This window comes from Coturnix japonica, chromosome 10 (genome assembly GCF_054131305.1).
Source record: "Coturnix japonica strain WE chromosome 10, WE-NBRP24, whole genome shotgun sequence".
Taxonomy (NCBI): domain Eukaryota; kingdom Metazoa; phylum Chordata; class Aves; order Galliformes; family Phasianidae; genus Coturnix; species Coturnix japonica.
Genome location: NC_140672.1, coordinates 12,846,039 through 12,866,548, shown reverse-complemented (window position 1 = coordinate 12,866,548; position 20,510 = coordinate 12,846,039). Strand labels below are relative to the sequence as shown.

Sequence of the window (20,510 nt, the reverse complement as noted above, 5' to 3'; positions counted from 1 at the left end):
TGCATCCCATGGACTGACGTGAGTCCTGGTAATGACCTAAACATGATAGCACTGAGTGTAGGGTAAGCCAGTCTACCCAGCTGCTTGGTATCTGAACCAGATTGCTTCATGCCAGCTGATGAATGTCTGCAGTTCACAGCTCTTGGCCAGTGCATTCAGTCAGCAGGTTTACCACTGCATCACCATGGAGCAGTACTTTCAGCTCCAGGTTCAGACAGCCTTTCTGATTGCACTGGAATAGTTTAGAAGTAGGGGAGCAATCATTCCAATAATAACTCTTTCAATCAGATTTGCGTGACCAAATAGAACAAATAAACATTCATGATGGGAGGAGCTGTTTGTCATTGGGTGGAAACCTCTGCAGAAGCATGTTTAGAGCATTCTTAATCAGTAGAAGGAGATGTTTGGTTGATTTTTACTTACTAAATCCTGCAAGAAGACCAAATGAAATATCTTGAATTGCTCAGCACTGACACAATGATGAGTGCAGGAACAAAAGGTGATACTTTTTCAGAGATGTTGCAGCAAACATTGACCACGTTAGCCTGATATCAATTGAAATAACGAGGCCTTTGCTCCTGACAGGTGCTGCAGTGAGATTTACCAATAAGGGCAAAGATGTAGAAAAGATCTCCGCTCAGCTGCGTGAGGAAGCCAAACTGCAGGCTGAGCTTTCAGACACAGGTGCTACTGTGGAGTGGATGAAGGATGGGAAGGAGCTCAAGGCCAGTGAAAAATATGAACTGCACATTGTGGGGAAGAGACACACCCTGAAAATTCACAATGACTCAATGGATGATGCTGCAAGTTATCAGTGCATCTGTGAGGGGGATAAAATGCTCTATCAGCTTTCAGTGAAAGGTATGTGACAGTCTGGGCTGTCCTCTTCCAGCCCAGGGCCAGCAGACTGCATTCACCTGACTCCCCGACAGTCCAGCTGTTGTCAGACAGCATCTGGGGTGTTTTCAGTGGCTGCTTTGACTTGAACTGGCCAATCTGCTTTGTAGAGCCATTTGATTTCTGTGTTCTGTCCTGTGATTCGTCCCTAAGATATAGAGGAAGTCAAGGGAAAGATAGGAAAAAGAACATCCCAGCCTTCCTGCTCTTCTGTCAGGGTGGCCATGAGAGATGATGTCAACAGCTCTTTTTGTAGCAGTGATCCCAAACGTAGAAGAGACCTGTGAAGAGTCACAGGGATGTTTACTTAGCTGTCATTCCATGGTGGGCTTTTTCTTACACAGATGTAGAGAGAAACTGAACTTTCCCACGCAGGGAAAGTCTGTTTTGCTTCAGGGTGTAGGTCTGATCTCTGAGATCCACACGCTTGGCCTTGATTGCAATAAATGAGAGCCCTTTGTTTGCTCCAGTGGAAGACTTTCCATTTCTGCAGTACCCTCTGCAGATGACACAAATGCAAATGAACCTTCTTCCCAGCAACAATTGCCTTTTTCTTTTTTACACTGAGTATGCATGAGGCTCTTCATCATATTCTCCTTGCTTGTCACACTTGTTGATCCATGGAGAAAAAACAAATCCCTAGAGTAGTGTATGCACTTTGACACTGGAGAGCTTACTTAATTGCTTCTTCTCAAAGACCAAACTCCAGAGAGGCATGGAGACAGCTCCAAACAGAATTGAATAATGGGACTAAATTTATGGAGAAAAGAACTTCCTGCCAAGGCTTGTCAGCTAGTCTTAATTTTGCTTTTCTTCTCTCTCTTTGTCATGTTAGCATAATATTTCATAATGGCAGGTCTGCCCCCAGAATTAACTGGCACAGGCTGCCCAGGGGTAACTATCACATGTTTATGTGTTTTGATGTTTCACAGTGGGTCTTAAGTAAAAGGAACTCAGGTTTTGGTTGCCTGCAGGTCAGATGTTCTTTTGGGTTCAATATGTTTGCATAGTGACTTGCAACCATGGGACTGGTGTTCAAGGACCCTCTTGGTTCCTTCAGTTCCTAGGTTCTTTCTTGCCTAGATTTGACACTTTGTTTCAACAGAATAGCTGATATTCTCTAGTGAAGGCTATTAGTTTGGGCACAAGTGGTAACCTAAACCTGTTCCAACCTGTGCATACAAAGCTGCAAGATGGTCTCATTTCAGTCCCTCAGTCAATACTTTTTCTTTTTTTCCCTCAGAGCCAAAACCTGTGTTTATAAACCAGTAGCAGGTGCTGAAAGAGGTGAGTGTCAGCTGTCCAGGCTCAACGTGGACGTCAAGTGGTTCAAGGTATGGCATGTAATGGTATTTTCCTTTCTGACTTCTCTGGAAATGAATGAGAGGCTTTAATTTCACTTCCAAGGGATGCGAGTCTGAGCTTTTGCTTGATAGCTTTTGCACTGCCCTCTTCTCTTTATGCTCTTTTACTTGCCCAGATCAGCACTCTTTGTTATTATGTCCTGAGTTCATTTATCAAGTTGAAATGGAAGTTTGTTTTGGGTTTCTTGTGAACTCCTGAGGTCTTGCTGCACAAAATATTGTTGGTTGGAGCACAGTCTTGAGCTTCAACTCTAACACAGAAATTCTCAGCCAGGATTTTGTAGCCTTGTTGTGAACTGGGTTTTTGGGTGAAATCTCAGTTTTCTTTGCACCTGACAGTGTGAGAATTTGCTCTGGCACTTTGTGTACCTCCCCAGTGCTCAGCTGTTCCTTCCCTTACTTGAGGATAACGTCATTTATTCAAGGTGATGTCCAAACGGGCTTGTTAACAGTCCTCCGCAGTGCTTTAAGCTGTCATAGGTCAGCCAGAATTTCTGCATGTTCTATAGCCATTCCTACATGTTGAAAACACTGCACTGTGCTTAAGCTTCAGCATATGTTCCAGTAAGCACAGTTCCATTAATTCTAGGGGAGTGGGTGAATTAAGCATTGATCTGAAGGCTGCATTTGCTCAGTGCAGAGATGGAAGGACTAATGGAGATCTGACTTTGATATTTTCCCTTCTAGGATGGGAAGGAGCTCCGTCAAAGTAAAAAAGTGAGCATTACTTCCCAGGGAAATAAGAGAAGTCTCATTATTCACAAGTGGTGAACTCTCATTTTCTCTCTCAGTCTGCAACCAGGTTGGTTTGCTGTTTCAGTCCTGGCTGTTTTATGCAGGAACTCTGCTCCTGAGGTTAATCCAAGTTGTATCCAGGCCCTTCAGAAGGAAAGGGAAATAGTAGAACAGAAATAAGTTCTGATTCTGACATAAATAAGTGCAGACCTGGAGAGTTAAAAGGGATTGTGTGATGTTCAAGGGATTTTGAAGCAAAGATGTCCCCTAGGTAAGATTTGTGGCTGACATTCCCCATACATTGTGGGCACACAAGCTAAGGAGAGACTAGTGATGAGCATGCAGAGAAGCCAATGGTTCAGACAGGTTTGTAGTGACACGACATTGTAGAGTTCTGTCTAGTTCTCCTTGGCATAGTTTGGAAAATAAAGATGAGGTGATTGGTGGTAACCAATATGGCTTCCTCAAATTCAAGCCATGCCTGACAAACTTGGTGGCCTTTCATGATGGAGTAACAGCATCAGTGGATAATGGGAGAGCAACTGACATCATCTACTTGGACTTGTGCAGAGCATTTGATCCCGTCCTGCATGACATCCTGGTCACCAAAGTGGAGAAAAATGGTTTTGATGGATGGACCAGTTGCAGGATAGGGAACTGTCTGGATGGTCACACTCAGAGAGTTGCAGTGAGTAGCTGAGTGTCCAGGTGGAGGGTGGTGTTGGGACCAGTGTTCTTTAACATTTTTGTAGGCAACATGGCCAGCGGAATCAAATGCAGCCTCAGCAAGTTTGCAGATGACACCAAGCTGAGCGGTGCTGTTGATGTGCTAGAGGGAAGGGATGCTACCCAGAGGGACCTGGACAGGCTGGAGAGGTGGGCCCTTGGCAGCCTCATGAACTTGAGTGTGGCCAAGTACAAGGCCCTGCACCTGGGTCAGGGCAATCCCAAGCACAGGCACAGGCTTAGAGGAGAATGATTTGAGAGAAGCCTTGACCCTGAGGAGAAGAGTTGGTCTGGAGGGAGGTGTCCCTGCCTATAGCAGGGGGATTGGAACTAAATGACCTTAAAGATTCAGTCAGTTCTATTGTTTTTCTACTCTTAATTTTGCTTGGAAGGTTTTAGAATAAATTAGATTCTGGTTTCCATGAAGACTGTTTGCAGGGAGCTCCGTTGTAGCTAGTAAGTCTGTCTTTAAGTTCAAGGGCAATAATGCATTGACTGTGTTGAAGACAGAAAAGACTCAGGAATGGATGATGGTTTAGAATAAAACAAAATCCTACTTATTTTCTATGCAAATATGTGTAAGGAAAAGATGCTGCACTCAGTTCTGGAAATACCCTGACAAATATATCTCTAGTGCTTCACAGCTGGAGATATCAAGATTGTTAAAGCACTGGAAGATGTGGAAGTGAATGAATATGGGAGTGCATCTTTTGTCTGTGAGATTTCACTCGATGAGGTTCAGAGCCAGTGGTACAAAGAGGACAAGCTGAAGGCTGATGACAACATCAGAATGCGGCAAGATGGTAGGGTGTAAGAGGGGGATCTTTCTCCTGAGTGGGGGGTGGGTTGGAGATCAAGCATATAAGACATCTGAAATGAAGTGAAGATTGTTCAGAAGGGAGTTCCCCTTTTGTTTTGGGACTGAGGTTAGGGTGGAACAAGTGACAGGTGGGAAGCTTAGTGTGGGAAGTGTGATGCTATCCCACCATCCCACACTGCCAGGAGCAGGTAGGAAATGAGTGCAGTTCTTTCCAAAGTGGGGGTGACCAGGGCAGTCAGTTCACCTCTCCAAAGAGGTTTTGTCTGACAGTGAGTGTGATCCTTCTGTCTCAGGTACTTTAATGGTGACGGTGGCCGCATTTGGTCAGTCCTTGTAGAAGCCATGTTTAGATTCCGCTTTGGTGGGGATGTGGATGTGGGGGAATGGGTGGTTTCATTGACATGAGAGAACAGGCAGTGATGCTGTGAAACCAGATGGATGATGCTCAGCCTGGCCATGTGCCTCAGAGCTCTTTGCTCAAGGAAGCCAAGTGTAGTTGTGGGTTTGCTCTCAAGAGCACAGTTTGGTAGGGATGAGTTGGAGGTTGGACTAGATGACCTTAGTGGTCTTTTCCAGCCTTAGTGACTCTGTGGTTCTCTGCTTCAGGAAAGACCTACTCGCTGACTTATACACGTGTCCAAGTCAAGGATGCAGCAGAAATGAAATCTGTAGCAGAAAAAGTGCCCATCTTACAGTGAAAGGTACTTATGCTTCTGATGACGATTTTGCTTAAATTATCTTATGTTATAAACCAGCCAACAACTTTTGCTTTAATGTCAAGGAGGTTAAACACCACCAGAACCTTTCACAGAAATTAAAACTCCTACCTACCTACCTTTCTGCCCACAAAATATGCAGCTTCTCTTTTGGAATTTACTTTTGCTAAGTAAAACAGATTATTTTCTTAGGTAGTGGATTTTCTACCTCTAGACTTCAGATTTGTGTTTGAACGTTGAGGGATAAAAACATAGCTTGACTTTTTCTTCATTTTCTCTGTATGTTTGAAAAGAGCACAGGGTTTGTTTTTTTTTTAATATATACAATGCTAGGTATATATATGATGTTAAGTGTGATAAAGAAAAGGGAGACATTTGAGTTAGCACACTACTCAAGAGTTCAGTCCCCACCTTTGCCACTGTTACAATTATAAGGGCAAGAAAATCCTGGAAAATGAATTTCTCCTAAGTAGAGTTATTACATTGGACCTACAGAGACCTTTACTAGGAGAAAACTTGTTGTTCAGAGCTAAGTTGCTGTATTTATCCAAAATAATTATCAACGTCCGTGTTTCATTGAACCTGTATTCCATTTCGTAATGCGAGGATTTTGATAGCGGTATGGGAAGGTCATGGTTTGATTTGGATGTTGGACTGGGAATCAGAAGATCTGGGCTCTCTTCAGGTTGTCAGTCTTATTGTCTGACTTCTTAACAACATTCCTTTCTTTCTATTATTTTTAATGACGTTTTAAGGCATTTTGTGCTGATAGGTGTAGTGTTCTTTTGCAGTAATGCTGACGTGAGTAAGTAGGGTGATAATGTAAGGGTATTTTACATTCCTTCTAAATCTCTGCTTTCTCTTGTTCCATCCTTCTTAAAGAGCAATCCATTAATCTAGTAAAGGAGCTGTGTGATGAGGATGTGACTGAGCCTGAAGAAGCCAAATTTGAATGCGAGATATCCATTCCTTCTGTGAAACCTCCCAAGTGGTATCTACGTGGGGAAGTCTTACAGGCTGGCAGAAACTTGATTATGCAGCAAGAAGGCACCATCCTCCAGCTGACCATACTGAAAACCACCACTGATATGACAGGCACCATTCAGTTCTCAATTGGCAAATCAAAATCCACAGCAACTCTGCTCGTCAGAGGTAACATATCCTGGCTTGGTTTACATCATGAAGATGAAGAATTAATTAACGTACAGCCTTCCTTCACTGGGGTCTTTGAAATATTGTGTGTGTGTCTGGAGGGTCTGCTCCATTTCCAGTTCAAAGTCGTTGGACACTAAATGAGACAGCTGCATCTCAGTAAAAGATCTGTTTGAATAGCTGTGATGTGCTTACTATTCAGATCTACAGAGCTGAGGTTTTGTCCTTGGCTATACCAAAGAGGTCAAATCAGGTGAAATTAATTGTATTTCAGAACTAGACAAGTTGAAGTTTGGTAGGACATAAGTTTGATGCCATTTCTCATTGATTTCATCTGAAAGAAACTTCCAGGCTTTTTGTCCGCTGTTGTCCCCAGCGTAAGATTATCCATTCACATCCTAAAGTACTTGTTATATTTTTAACTCTCTCTTATTTGAATAAAAGCCTCAACAATTTGGAGCAATTTAATAAGCACAGAACAAGAGCTGGACCTTGCATTTGGTAGATAATATACAGTATTACTTTATAGAAATGTAGTCAATGGCATTCCCTATAGACAATCGTTTTTTTTTTATCTTTAGTTCAAATAGTTTAATATTCAATAATAGTTCAAAAAACCATTGTGAACATGAGATTAATTGAAATGGAGCAGACGCAAGAGACTTTCCTCTTCTTCCAATTGTCCTCATCCTTTCTTCTCTTCCATCCCTGCTTTGCAGATTACCATATACAAATCACCAGGAAGTTGGAGGACAAGACAGCTTTGGAACGTCATTCTGTCATCCTGTCCTGTGACTTCAGGCCTTCTCCAAAGGTTGTGAAATGGTTCAAGGGCCACACACCCATCGTGCCCTCTGAGAAGTACAAGATCAAGAGGGATAAGCATTCAGCAGAGCTCAAGATTCTGAAGCTGAAGCCCGATGATGCTGGTGTGTACAAGTGCAAGGCAGGAATTGCAGAGACTGAAACCACGCTGACAGCTGAAGGTAAGAGCAGGGGGGGTGGTCTCTTACATGTCCTATTTCACCTCAGATTTCTTTTCTTGAGGTTGATTTCTGCCGTTCTCTCCTGCTAACTTTATAAATGTATAATCTTCACTGAGAATACTACACAAAGATCGTCTAGTCCAACCATTCTACCACATCCCAGTATGATTTATAGTAACAGTGGTAACAGTTCACCTTGTTTCCCCACAGCCCGCAATGTAGAAGTAACGAAGCACTTGCAGGATGTAGAAATTGAAGAAGAGAGCTCTGCTGTCTTCTCCTGCGAGCTGTCCCATGATGACGAGGACATGGAATGGTTCCTGAATGGCAACCTCATTTACACCAACAATTACAAGGACATCAAGAACGTTGGCAATTGCTGCAAACTGACAATGAAGCAGGTTAAGCCTGAGGATGCTGGCACAGTGACAGTGAAGTCAGACAAGGTGTCAGAAAGCACGTGCCTGAAGGTGATAGGTGGGTCTGATCACACCCCTCCTGGATATAAGAGATGCTAAGGAGCCCCAGTTCATTCTATTGTGCAGCAGTCCTGCTTCTAAAGCTCACCTCTCTGGGGTGACAAGACATCAGGGGCTTTCTTCCAGTGGAAGGTTCCATTGCAGCAGATATCAACGAAGGAGGATGGTTTTGGTGTCCTGCCATAGCATTCCATTGCTTTTTATCATCATTTTCCTTAACACAAGAAGAGTTACAAGAGCAATTTCTTTTACTGCTTCAGTGCCATGCAGTGTCAATGCTGTTGTCTCCAAGTATTTATGACTGCAGGGAGAGCTCATTCAGTGTGTGTTTTGCCTCTGGGATGACTAATGACCAGGCTGTGAGTAACCTGATCTAGCTGTGAATGTCCCTGTTTATTGCAGGGGAGCTGGGCTAGATGGCCTTTAAGGGTCTCTTCCAATTCTAAGGATACTATGATTCTAATCTGATCTCCCCAGCAATTAAGCTCTTTTACTCTATGCACTCCAGAGTTTGAAGGATTTCATTTTTCTCCTTTCTTTTGCATTTGGTGGGTGTTTTTTCCCCATTATAAACATCTGATGTGTGAAATAGAAGATAGATAAAAGGAGTCAATAAAACAGGAAAATCAAAATTGTTCAGCAGCTCATCCTCTTAATCCTGAGGCCTGCTGTATGAGCTCTGCTGTACGTGAGGGCAATGCCGGCTCTCCAGCTTTAGAAGAGCTGCATCCCAATTACTTCATATGATATCAGTCCCACCCACCGGCAATGCAGGTTGTCCCTCCTGTTCCCTGTATTCTCCTCCTGATTAGTTCAGAATACCATAAAGCGCATTCAGTCAACGGACATGAAATCGCTTTAGGTTCTATCTTGGTGTCGTCAGTACTGGTAAAGATTTATTGATCCCTATTTAAAAATCTGAAAGCAACTGGAAATGTCTCAACTTCTCTATCACGTTGTTCTGTTTTGCCTGTTTAATTGCAGAGAAGCCTGCTGTCTTCATGAAGTCCTTGGATGATGTTTTTGATGAGGAGCGGGGTGTGATTAAATTGGAATGCGAAGTCTCTAAAGAGAAGGTCAAACCAGTGTGGAAAAAGGACGGTGTTGTGCTCGCTTCTGGCAACAAGTATGAGCTGGTACAGTCTGGGAAGACCCTATGTCCCCTTATCCATGACCTCGAGAAGTCAGATGCAGGTTTCTATACCTGTGATATTGGCACTGATGATGCCAAGTCAAAGGTCGGCATTCAGGGTAAGTACTGTGGAAAGTAAAGGAGTGCTGAAAGCACATTCAGTGTGGTCACTATGTCTTACACATATTCCCCCACGAGCCTTAATAGTTTCTACAATAGAAGTGTATTACTGCAATTTAGCGCAGTGATGTCTGGAAAATTCCCATTGCTTTTGATGTAAATGTATCTCATTTTGCCATGAAAATCACCAAACACGTCAAGAATGTCCTGGAAATGTTTCCTTTCTAAATTTCCCTAAAATGGAGAAATGGTTTGAACACCAGTAGGGGTAGGATGGTAACAAATTAGCTAATAGAAACATTTAATTTCTTGTCATAGGCAAAACCCTTTTTCTCACGCAGCATCCTAGAGTTGTCCTCTCTGTTAGGTTGTTCCCTCTGTGGCTCATTGAATCTTCATTCTGCTCCATGGACTGAGCTGCTCTAATTGTAGTTCTTCCAGAGCAAAGACAAGAGATTCACGTCTCTTTTTTTTAATAGCTTTCTGGTAATTCTGAGTGGAGAATGTCTTAGAGAATACATCAGTAAGGAACACAGCCATGTTCTGCAAATCCTGAGTTAAAACACCAGTGCTGCTACTCATGTCAGTCACAAATGCCTTTTCTACATATAAACCTCATACTAACGTATCTCTTACCTTCCAGAGCTGAATAGTGGCATTACCAAACGGCTGAAAACCACTGAAATCCAGGAGGGAGAAGATTGTACTTTTGAATGCATTCTGTCCCATGAAAGCATTGATGAGTTCAACTGGACACTGAATGGAAGCAGAGTGGAAAATGGTGGGCGATTTAAAGCTTCTAACGTGAGTCGGAAATATACTCTCATTATCAAAAGTGTGACTCCTACTGACGCTGGGGAAGTCGTTTTTACTGCCCGTGGTCTAACCTCCAAAGCCTCTCTGTGAAAGGCAATGAGATGGGAGAGATTCTGGGGTCTGATTCCTTCAACTGTCTTCTGATAAGATTGTCGTGAGAGCTAACTCATAATATGGTTAAAGTGAATAGCAACCTTCTACTTGAACCTTGAAGCACTGAGAATTTCTCTTAAAAATAAGTAAAAGGAGGAACCATTTGACACAAATGTGAGAACTACCCAAAGCACTGGGGTAGTGTTGGAAATGGGCATCTCACTACAGCTTGTTCCATTAACAGTAAATCAGGAATGCTCTGTTGAGGGAACTGTGGGAGCAAATATCCTCTAAGTATAAGCTGAAGGGATGGCCTTCACATAATCTAGCTGTACAACAAATTCCTATCTAGAGCATGTGCATCTGAGAGCATCATCCGAGGCTCCCAGTGTGATGAGTGGAGAGAAGAAAGAGGCAGTTTTCAGACATGGTTCATCATCCTCAATTGGGTAGATTTAAGAGAGAATAAATGCTGCCTGGAATTCTATTGTCTGTACTTTGCAGATTACTGCTGGCTGTAGGATGGCGTCTGTTGCAAGTGCCTCTCTAACTTATCTCCAGCATGTAGATGCATGTATTTTGAGAGAGGCATCCTACCCTAAGTGTATGTTACTCAAAAAGCAATGTTTTCTTCCAGGAAAACCTACTGAGGTTTCAAAACAGCTGGAGGATAAGACAGCAGCAGCAGGGCAGGACATCAGCCTGAGCTGTGAGCTGTCGAAGCCTGATGTGAACATCAGGTGGTACAAGGATGGCAAAGCAATCAGAAAAAGCCAGAAGTACGACTTGCAGCAGGAGGGAACTGGGGCCATTCTGATCATCCATGACTCTACTGCCAAGGACAGTGGGGAGTACCCCTGTGAGACAGAGGACTCCATAACAAAAGCCAGGGTCACTGTGCAAGGTGAGTTGAAAAGCACACTGGGGATGGCATGTAGAGAAGTCGAGGTAAATATCTGCAGCCTGTGGGTGATGTTTTTCTCTTCTGTTTCCTTGAGCAGGATCAATTCTTAGTTTTCAGAAAATATGATGGATTAAAATCTTTTCCTTAAAATAATCTGGAAACTGAATGATTCTCCAGTGTGATGTGGATCTGGGCAGCCTGGTCTGGTGGTTGGTGACCCCTTGGCAGGGGGTTTGAAACTAGATGATCTTTGAGGTCCTTTTCTACTCAGGCCACTCTATGATTCTGTGATCATTCTATGATTCTATGATCTTGGGTGTTAGTGAGCCACGAAAAGATGGCAATCTGAATTAGTCTATATTGAATATGTGTAATCAAAACTATATGCAGTTTATCAGATGAGATCCTACCAGCGCATGTATAATGGTATTGAACTTTCCAGATATCTACTGGAATTATCAAACCTATGTAAATGGGTGGACTCTGTGGTCTTCTTAGACTCTTTGCATCTCTATGTGATATTCTGAAATGAGGGCAAAGGAGATTCAGGACACCTCTGTATGCTTGGGACTTGTTGTGGTAACAAATCCCTTTGTCCTACACCCTCATCCTTTTTTTTTTCCTTCCAGAAAAACCTAATTACTTTATCAAGGAACTTTCAGATGTGAAAATTGAAGAAAGTGGAAGTGCACTTTTTACATGTCAGAGCGAGAAAGCCGCATCCTTCGTCATATGGAGGAAAGGCATTGCTGAGCTCAGGCCTGGCAGGAAATACAAGAGGGCACAGAAAGGACGAAACCTGCAGCTGTGCATAAAAAATCTGGAGAAAAGTGGCAGTGACGTGTACACCTGTGACATTGGTGATGCCCAGTCCAGAGCCAAGCTGGTTGTACAAGGTATGTGTGAGAGCCATATGACTGCGCATCCTGTTTCTCCACTACCAAGCCATTATCCTGGTAGAATTTGTACATTTATGGCAGGTCTTTGGGGCTGCAGCTGTCTGACCTGAATAGCGGTTCACAAGCCATGCACAGAGCAAGCTGCACGGAAAGGGAAATGACTACCGACTAGAGCAGTGCTATTGAGAACTTTATGTATCATTTAAAAACCAAAAATGCTGTGAGGCTGGTGACCCAGAAACCAGTGTGAACTTTCTATCTCTGACCTTTCTGAGTTACAAATAGTCCTCCGGAGTTCTAGGCAAAAATTCCCTTCTGCTGCATTCTGGGTAGTTGTCATGGTTTAAACAAAAATCTACCTGTGTCCGTGACAGGGGGGCCACAGGCAAGCGAGGTGCTAGAAGGAGCTGAACCTCTGTCCCAACTACTTCAGAAGCAGCCCAAACCCCCTCGTACATGGCTAAGATCACCTTCTCAGTTGGAGTGTAGCGCTCCTCAGACCCTTTATATGCTCGACTCCAAAGTCCCAGGGGTTGGCCTTGGGTTTCTCCTAAAGCTCTTTGCCACAAACTCCAAGTGGGACCTTTCTCTCCAGCAGCAGTGTAGAGGATGTTCTTCACATCCTGTCCCGTCCGTACTGACCCCAAGGCCACGGCACGGGCTATCTCTTGTTTTCTCTGCTCAAAAGCCTGCTGCTGCTCAGGACCCCATGAGAAATTATTCTTCTTCCGTGTTACCTGATAGAGGGGGCTCACTATGTGGCTGTAGTTTGGGACATGCATTCTCCAAAAGCCCACTACTCCCAGAAAAGATTGGGTCTCTGTCTTGTTGGTGGGAGGAGACATAGCAGTGATTTTTTCAATCACATCTGCTGGGATGTGTCGATGCCCATCTTGCCATTTTACACTTAAGAACTGGATTTCCTGGGCAGACCCCTTCACCTTGCTGCGCTTAATGGCAAAACCAGCTTGCAAAAGAATTAGGATTATCTGTTTTCTTTTCTTGAAAATCTCTGCTGCTGTATGGCCCCACACGACAATATCATCGATATACTGCAAGTGTTCGGGAGCAGTAAAATTATTCATGCTTTATATGATGATATGATGTGGAATACTGATAGCAAAATTACAAAATTATTAAACCATGACACCCTGGTATTTTTCTTTTTTTTTTTCTTAAATATTTTCCTTTTTTTTTTCTTAAATATTTTTCTTTTTACTATTTAAATGTTATGGGCACATCTTATAGAAACACAAGGCTGTTTACAAAGAAGTGCATGCTGTGTTGCTGTATGATGAGCAAGATACATCTATTCTTCATCTAGCAGGAATAGTTGCTGAGCCTTAAGAACAGTTTCAGAAAGCTTTGGGAATTTGGGCGTTTTCCTTGTTTCTGCAACACAAAATGAAAATTTACGCTGTATACAAAGAAAAGGGGAGTCCGAACTTGTACGTTAAATTTGAAGGAGATCAATCTGGGGTAATATTTAAAAAAAAAAAAAAAAAAAAAAAAGGGAGTGTGGTCATCAAATACTATAAAATATATTAGCTGTTACTAGAATGCCACTTATCTTCCCCCCATACGAATCACTGTCGTGTTGTATGTGAATTTGTGAGGTGGGTTTTGAAGCTGAAATTAAAAACTTCTTGTATGGCTGTCTTCATAGTGGCTATCCAGACTATCTGTAGAAATAACAGCTATTATGTAGTCAGCTATTCACCAGTTTTAACTGGTTATAAATTACGTTTCAGGGTGGAGAACATAGCATAGTGCCTGACACCTGTGTTGATCCTGAGGGCATTCTTGATTCTGTGCATTATGATGTCATGGATATTAAAGAGCAAGCTGAGGCAGCACATAGTTCCATTGTATCCCTGGAGGACCCAAAGGAAGATACTGGCTGGTTTGAAAAGCAGCTGGAGAAAACTAACTTTGAACTGATGGAGACCAAAGAAGAGCTAACAGAGAAAAACACCAAACTACTTAAAACTGAAGAAGAGCTGATGCAGAAGAACAGAGGTGAGTTATGCGATGTGAAAGGTAGAAGACAGAAATAGTTCATTAATCTAAAAGAGAAATAACCAGTTTGAGTAGGAATTAGAGGAGATGTTCTACCTTTGGAACCATAGCCTGTAGATAAGTGATAGTTTGTTCCTTGTGTATATTCAGGTTCAGCAATTCCACGGTTTTTGGTTATTTCTTTTCTTTTTTCCCCCCTCTCCTTTAAACTGCAACTAGCAGCTTTACGCTTTCATAAGTATGGGGTTAAATATATCTTATATATCTATATCTTGATTTTTACTTTTATATTGTAATCTCTACTCTTCTTTATGTCTTGTTGATGCAATGTTTTCGTTCCAAGAAATATAGAAAACTTTTGAATCACTCCCAATAAGTGAAGACCACATGCAAATTAATTAATCTGTTCAAAAGCTACCTAAACATTAGAATATCTGGAAAAATTGATTACTTAATAAACTATCTATTGGCTACTTATGTAATACAACCTTTTCTGTGTGTTACAGACTTTGAAATGCAGGTGATTAAATTGGATGAGTCTGTTGAGCAACTTAAAGAAGCAACTGAGGTAACTTTATCAAGATGTTGTGTAAAATTGTTTTAATTAATTAATTAATTAATACCAACTTGTGGTAGCTTAGAATGCTATTCCAGTAGGCTCAATTAATAGATTTCTTACCGAGCTTAGCTTAACTGAATTTGCCTTTAATGCATTGTGTAATTCAGCTACTTAACACTACATTAGAAACTGATGACTGAATTTTTTTTATTTTTTATTTCCAATCTCAATCAAGGTGCAGAAAGATGACATTATTACAGAGCTACGAGACTTAAAATCTCATTTAGAAGAAAAAGTAAAAGATTATGTGAGTTTTACACATCTCCGTATCCTTATACAAAAAAAGAAAAACACTAATTCTATGCTTGTAATCAACACATTTTTGGAAAACTGATTTTCTGTATGTAGCTGGTACTCGCTTGAAATTGTGAACAATTCAAATTTATCTGAAGGTAGTTGTTGTTAACACAAACAACAAAAATATCAGTGTGTTCCACTAACTCCTGCCTCACACTCCTACATCAGAGGAAGAGCAACAGTAAAAGTATGTTGAGTAGAGTTGGAAGTACGAGTATGAATGGTCAGGATATCTCCATGTTCTATGCAGTCCATAAAACTTTATCCTGACTAATGTACCACGAGCTACTGAATATGTGAAGACTAGCTTGATTAAGTATGTGTGCATACCACTTCTGGTGGTTTTTGTTCATTTTTTGATGTTTGGTAGCCTGAAGTAGCTCTGAAAACATTTATAGTTAATTCTGTCACTCAGATCTCTAACCTTGTAAGCTTAGCAACTTGACCCTTCTTAGTCTTTGACTGTCTGCATCACTGCAACTTAGTATTTCCATGGTATTAAAGCTGACTGTGATGAGTAGTCATGTCCTCACCTATTACTTCTTCCAAGAACAAGGCTCCAACTCTATCTGTGAGATTGTGTGGCCTGAACACTTCTGAGGCTTTTCTTTTCATAAGTTACTAAAGATGAATAATCAGTCCTTGGCAGTGCCAGCATGGCTTAACAATCGTCATCTTGTAAGTAAGGAAGCTTCACTTGTGGTCAAGGACACAATCTAAAATATGCGTGACAGAGCTGACTAAGCTTTAAGGTTGGATTATATCTGTCACGATGAAAGTGATTTTAGCAGCTTAGCAGAAGTGTGATGTGATGAACTTGTATGAGAGCTGACCATTTGCTCTTTGACCGTGTTTGTAATTTTGTTGATTTCTTGGAAACAGGAAATTCTTTGATAAACTGGTAAACTCTTGATTGTGTGCAAGTCTTTTACTTTGTAACCTGCTAGGCTCTTGCTTTCCCTTGTATACTCTACCGAGTATTGCACTTGTCATTATCTGAAGGTGTACTTGTTCTGTCTGCTATTGAGATTTGTAACTGATGTCTATAGAGTCACCGGGTAAATATTTTAGCTGTATGGTTTTGTGTAAATATTTGCCTACAGAAGATTACTGAGAGTTAAGTGCTCCTTTTGTTAAGCTTCAATGTAACTGATCTTATATCAATACAGGAAAAGACTACCTACCATTTAACTACCATTAAAGCAGAACCGGCAGAAGAGAACACTAATAAAGGAACTGAAAGCAGCCAATTTTCAGTGCTTTCAGTTAAAGCACTGAAACAAGAGAAAACTGAGTTGGAAGTGGGAAGAAAGCGCAGTACTGATGAGGATAAGCCTACTGTGGAAGAGCCACCTCCAAAGAAAGGTACAGTTTCTTCCATCGTTGAACAGGGTGTCTTCCAAAACAATAAATTGCTTCCTATTCCGGATAGGAAGCAAAAGGCTGTGAAGCGCGTACCTTATGGTATAAGGAGAAAAGCCACTGTGTTAAACTGTAAATAGAAGTAACTGTTCTGTAAATATCCCTTTTTCAGAAGGTCCTATGCTGTTCATTTTTGAATGCTTAGGATTAAAAGTTTTTTGCACTATTTTTTTCCTTTTTGCTGCTTTTTCCTCATCTGTTGATGCACTTGCAGATTTGGTAATAGTTTTAAAGCAGTTTCTTTAGGATTGTTTCAACTGCTGTTGCTGATCTTCTGAGTAGCATCAGCTGCTCAAGTGCTTTTTTTTGTTTGTTTTGTTTTTCCTGAAGCAACTATCAAAATTGTTGACGACCTGCTAATTGCTCGCTCATGGGCAATATTTGAGCAAAATGGTTTGGATAAGCTCTGATGCATTTAACTTCACTTCTGGGCACGGCTGAGCATCAGTGTTCCTAGAATTACGGAAGGCATATACAATGTAGAAGGGAAAATCTAAAACTTAGCTGTAGTCCCTTCCTTTCTTGTATTCCTCTTGCAAAATATGTACAAGGGAGAAAGTCAAGGCCTTCTTTGGATGAGATGCTGTTCTTGGATGATTTGTCCCTGCTGCCTTTATTTGGCATAAATATTGAATCCTAATGTGACCACTGAATGGCATCACATATAAGCATCTTACCAGAGACTGAGGGAGGGATGTGGACTCCTCCATACTCCAAATAGTAGTGGGTTTGTTCTAATCATATGACCAAAGCTCTCATTTAAAAATTAATGACAGCAATGCTCCACATAGGAATTAAAATGGGTAGCTGATAGTCACAATGTCAGCATGAAGTTTTCTGTTAAGAAGTACTGAGTATTCAATCATGTTAAAATTTTCTTCTATTTGTGAGTATTAATAGCATCCAATTTCAAAAACCGCTTAATATATATTCTTTAGCTATGTTAAATATACACAGTAGAACAATGAGCACAGGTATGTTGTGCTGGTTCTTTTGTAGAATTAGTTATATAAGTAGCACGAGCAAAAGTGTTTTAGGAGATGCTAGGTTATCTCAGCTTCAAGTTCAGGGTATTTACACCATTCTCTGAGCTTTTAGGTCTTGTTTCCTATGCTCTGTAATAATGCTTTTTCCCTACTTCCCGTGTAAGGAGCTTCTAGACTGAACATTACAAATCTTCTCCCTAGTCTTATTTATCTTGCTTTAGTGCTTGCTTGTTGTTTTCAGCATAAAGTGTTTAGATTACTTATAAATCATATTCCCCTCACTAGTGTTGCTGGGAGCAGCAATCAAAACCAAAACCTGGTTTGGGGTGGAATATGCCACTTCTGTTTCTTCATTATGACTTTTAAATCAGTTGAGGGCTGTATATAAAACTCCTTAGATGAGTTAAGAGGCTGTTTCCATGCAGTACATGTGAATCTGTATGTAATGCAGGCTGCACGTGGGCACTATAAAATTCTGCATTGTAGTAATAAAAGGACTGTACAAGAATCACCATTGAATATATTGTTGTGGTGACCCAATCCCTAGTAAGTCTTGACTTATATTTATTTTTTTTAATACTTAAAGTATGCATATTATGGAATGGACATAACTGGATTCTAAAGCAATGATGAAATACAGCATAAGTTGCTTTTGATAGAAAGAAAATGCATGTGATTTTAGCTAATTGCTCACCAGTTAAAGAAAAAAACAGCCCCAAGCTAATGGAATATTTATGGAAACTTGAATCTGCAAATTTGTACAACTTTACGAGTGAACTTTATATGCAAAAGAGTAAGTGTGGACAGAAGTAGGAATCCTCATATTTTGTTTAGAGATCAACTGAATAAGAGAGACAGATATCAACACTTAAGTGATCAACTTGTCCAGGGTTTTATCTTTCTTTTGAAAGTAAGAGGACTGTGAGTTTGAATGAAATTTCTTAGAGAACTGTTTATCTACCATTTAGATGTAGATGGAGTGATTCCTGGCTGCCTTATAGGGATTGCTGAAGCACGGAAGATAGAAAGAATATAGCTGTGAATTATCTATCTCGTTCCCATGTTTCTTAAATCTAATTAGATTTTCTACTGGTGTGGAGTGGAAGGTTTGATAGTGCCATGGTAAAAGTGTTCTTCCAGACTGAAAACCTTTTGCTCTTAATTCTGTATAGAAATCTGAGGCACCTGATTACGTGTTCAGAGGACTTTAATTCCTTCACTAGTATCAAATACTATGTGATGTGAGGGCATGGCTTGCATATTACGACAGTGTTTCACTTAGAAGTTGCTACTTGGTGTTGTGAACTGCTATGTAATAATGATTTTAATCAATCTGAGCTACATTCCTTTTCCCTTTTTTTTGTTTGTTTGTTTGTTTGTTTTACAGTAGTTGTAAATGAGAGAAAGAAAAAGAACACTGTAGAGCAAAAGAAAATTGAACACATGAAACAAAAGTGCTCCGCGTACCGAAAGGAAGTACTAGCACTGAGGGAAAGAACTGAAATCTTGGAACATCATTTAACTGTGCTTGAAGAACAATGCAGAAGAGAAAAAAATAAAAAAGAAGATTTCAGTAAGCAGGTAACAAGCCTGCGTATTGAGCTTTCTTTTTCTGAAGAAACAGCTGATGTCCTCCGTGAACAAATTCTGCAGGGTCAAGCTGACTATCGGGAAATTGCTTCTGAACTGGATGAACAGAAATCTATAAATATGACACTTGAAAACAAAAATGCCCAACTAACTAACAACATAGAAGTTGCCAAAGAATATATAATTGATAAAGTGTCACAAGTAAAAGAAATGCGGACCAAATTAGATGAATTATACAAATGTCACTTAGAGTTTCACGCCATCGGTACTGACTTTGTCAGTGTAAAGGATTCCTCAGTGTCACGGGTTACTTAGATTTACCTATGCCCGTGACAGGGGAAGCCACCCCGTGGGCCCCCCCTCCCGGGGCCCAGAAAGGAGGGGGAAAAAGGGAGTGGGATAAAACAGCGACAATCTAAGGAGGAAAAACTTATTTTACTAAATATGATACCAAAATACAAGATAACACAATATAATATAATTGAGGCTAACAAATTGAACGAAACAGAGAGAGAGAGTCCCTGAAAACCGAGAGGCCTACTGTGAACTCTAGGCGACACGGCTGGAACGCTTCCCACTCTCCGAGAAGTTCAAGAGAAGAAGGAGGGCACTCCAGCCTGGGAACGAGATTATACAGCGTCCTGGTCCCGTGACTTATCATTAACCCTGTTGTTCTCTGGGATATGTAGTCTTCTTCTGTGGACTGCACATTCAATAGAAGTATCCATACTTTACATGATGTTATGATGTGGAATACTGATAGCAAAATTACAAAATTACAAAACCATGACATTCCACCCCTTACTCTACATTATTACATCATGGTAAATATATATATACATATATATACACGTATGTAAAATTATGATAGCTAAACAGTAGAATTACATGTAACATAACTAAATGTACAACTATAATAACTAAAATACACTACACATGCAAACATATATATATAAATACATAAAATTATTGACTGCACTCCCCCAGCATCAAATTCCCTTGTGGCACACACTGAACATCCCCATCCTTCTGCATTACCCACCAAGTGCACCCAGGTCCCTGGGCAAAGACAGTTCCACGGATAGGTTTGCCCTTTCCAGAAGCTGGAAGGACCCAAACAGCTTTTCCCAACATGTTCTTTACATGTACAACAGGGACCTTATCTCCTTCTACAGTGTGTAGGGGGCTAGATTGACTAGGACCATCACGATTGACAGATCCTCTAGTATTCACCAACCAAGTGGCTTCTGCCAGATTCTTCTCCCAGTGCTTAAATGTTCCACCACCCATTGCTTTCAACATAATTTTCAACAACCCATTATATCGTTCAATTTTACCAGAAGCTGGTGCATGGTAGGGAATATGATAAATCCACTCAATGCCATGATCCTTGGCCCAAGTATTTATAAGGGACTTTTTAAAATGTGTCCCATTATCAGATTCAATTCTTTCTGGGGTGCCATGTCGCCACAGGACTTGTTTCTCAAGACCTAATATGGTGTTTCGAGCAGTAGCATGGGGTACTGCGTATGTTTCAAGCCACCCAGTGGTTGCCTCTACCATGGTGAGTACATAACACTTACCACTGCGAGATCGTGGCAAGGTGATATAATCAACCTGCCACGCCTCCCCATATTTATACTTTTGCCACCGCCCTTCCTCCCAGAGAGGTTTCATCCTTTTGGCTTGTTTAATTATGGCACATGTTTCACAATCATGAATAATCTGCGCAATAGCG

At 41.1% G+C, this 20,510-nt stretch overlaps 2 protein-coding genes across 5 annotated transcripts; both read left to right on the top strand.

The window, feature by feature from the left end:
- Nucleotides 1-491: 491 nt before the first annotated feature.
- Nucleotides 492-10,120, top strand: LOC146759375 (obscurin-like). Of its 4 annotated transcripts, XM_085510250.1 has the most exons (10): nt 513-861; nt 2,141-2,231; nt 2,949-3,063; nt 4,357-4,525; nt 5,149-5,243; nt 6,141-6,410; nt 7,130-7,396; nt 7,607-7,873; nt 8,860-9,126; nt 9,771-10,120. In XM_085510250.1, the coding sequence occupies exons 6-10, from the start codon at nt 6,293-6,295 to the stop codon at nt 10,031-10,033; spliced, it is 1,182 nt and encodes a 393-aa protein (XP_085366376.1). In that variant the 5' UTR covers nt 513-861; nt 2,141-2,231; nt 2,949-3,063; nt 4,357-4,525; nt 5,149-5,243; nt 6,141-6,292; the 3' UTR covers nt 10,034-10,120. The 4 variants fall into 4 exon arrangements, with proteins under 4 accessions (XP_085366375.1, XP_085366378.1, XP_085366376.1 ...); XM_085510249.1 differs by having other exon boundaries at nt 492-861; nt 2,141-3,063; XM_085510251.1 differs by lacking the exon at nt 2,949-3,063 and having other exon boundaries at nt 515-861.
- A 558-nt stretch (nt 10,121-10,678) lies between these two features.
- Nucleotides 10,679-19,087, top strand: LOC146759374 (kinesin-like protein KIF20B). Its single transcript, XM_085510362.1, has 7 exons — nt 10,679-10,940; nt 11,570-11,836; nt 13,591-13,858; nt 14,365-14,426; nt 14,653-14,724; nt 15,944-16,139; nt 18,570-19,087. The coding sequence occupies exons 2-7, from the start codon at nt 11,804-11,806 to the stop codon at nt 19,085-19,087; spliced, it is 1,149 nt and encodes a 382-aa protein (XP_085366488.1). The 5' UTR covers nt 10,679-10,940; nt 11,570-11,803.
- The last annotated feature ends 1,423 nt before the right edge of the window (nt 19,088-20,510 follow it).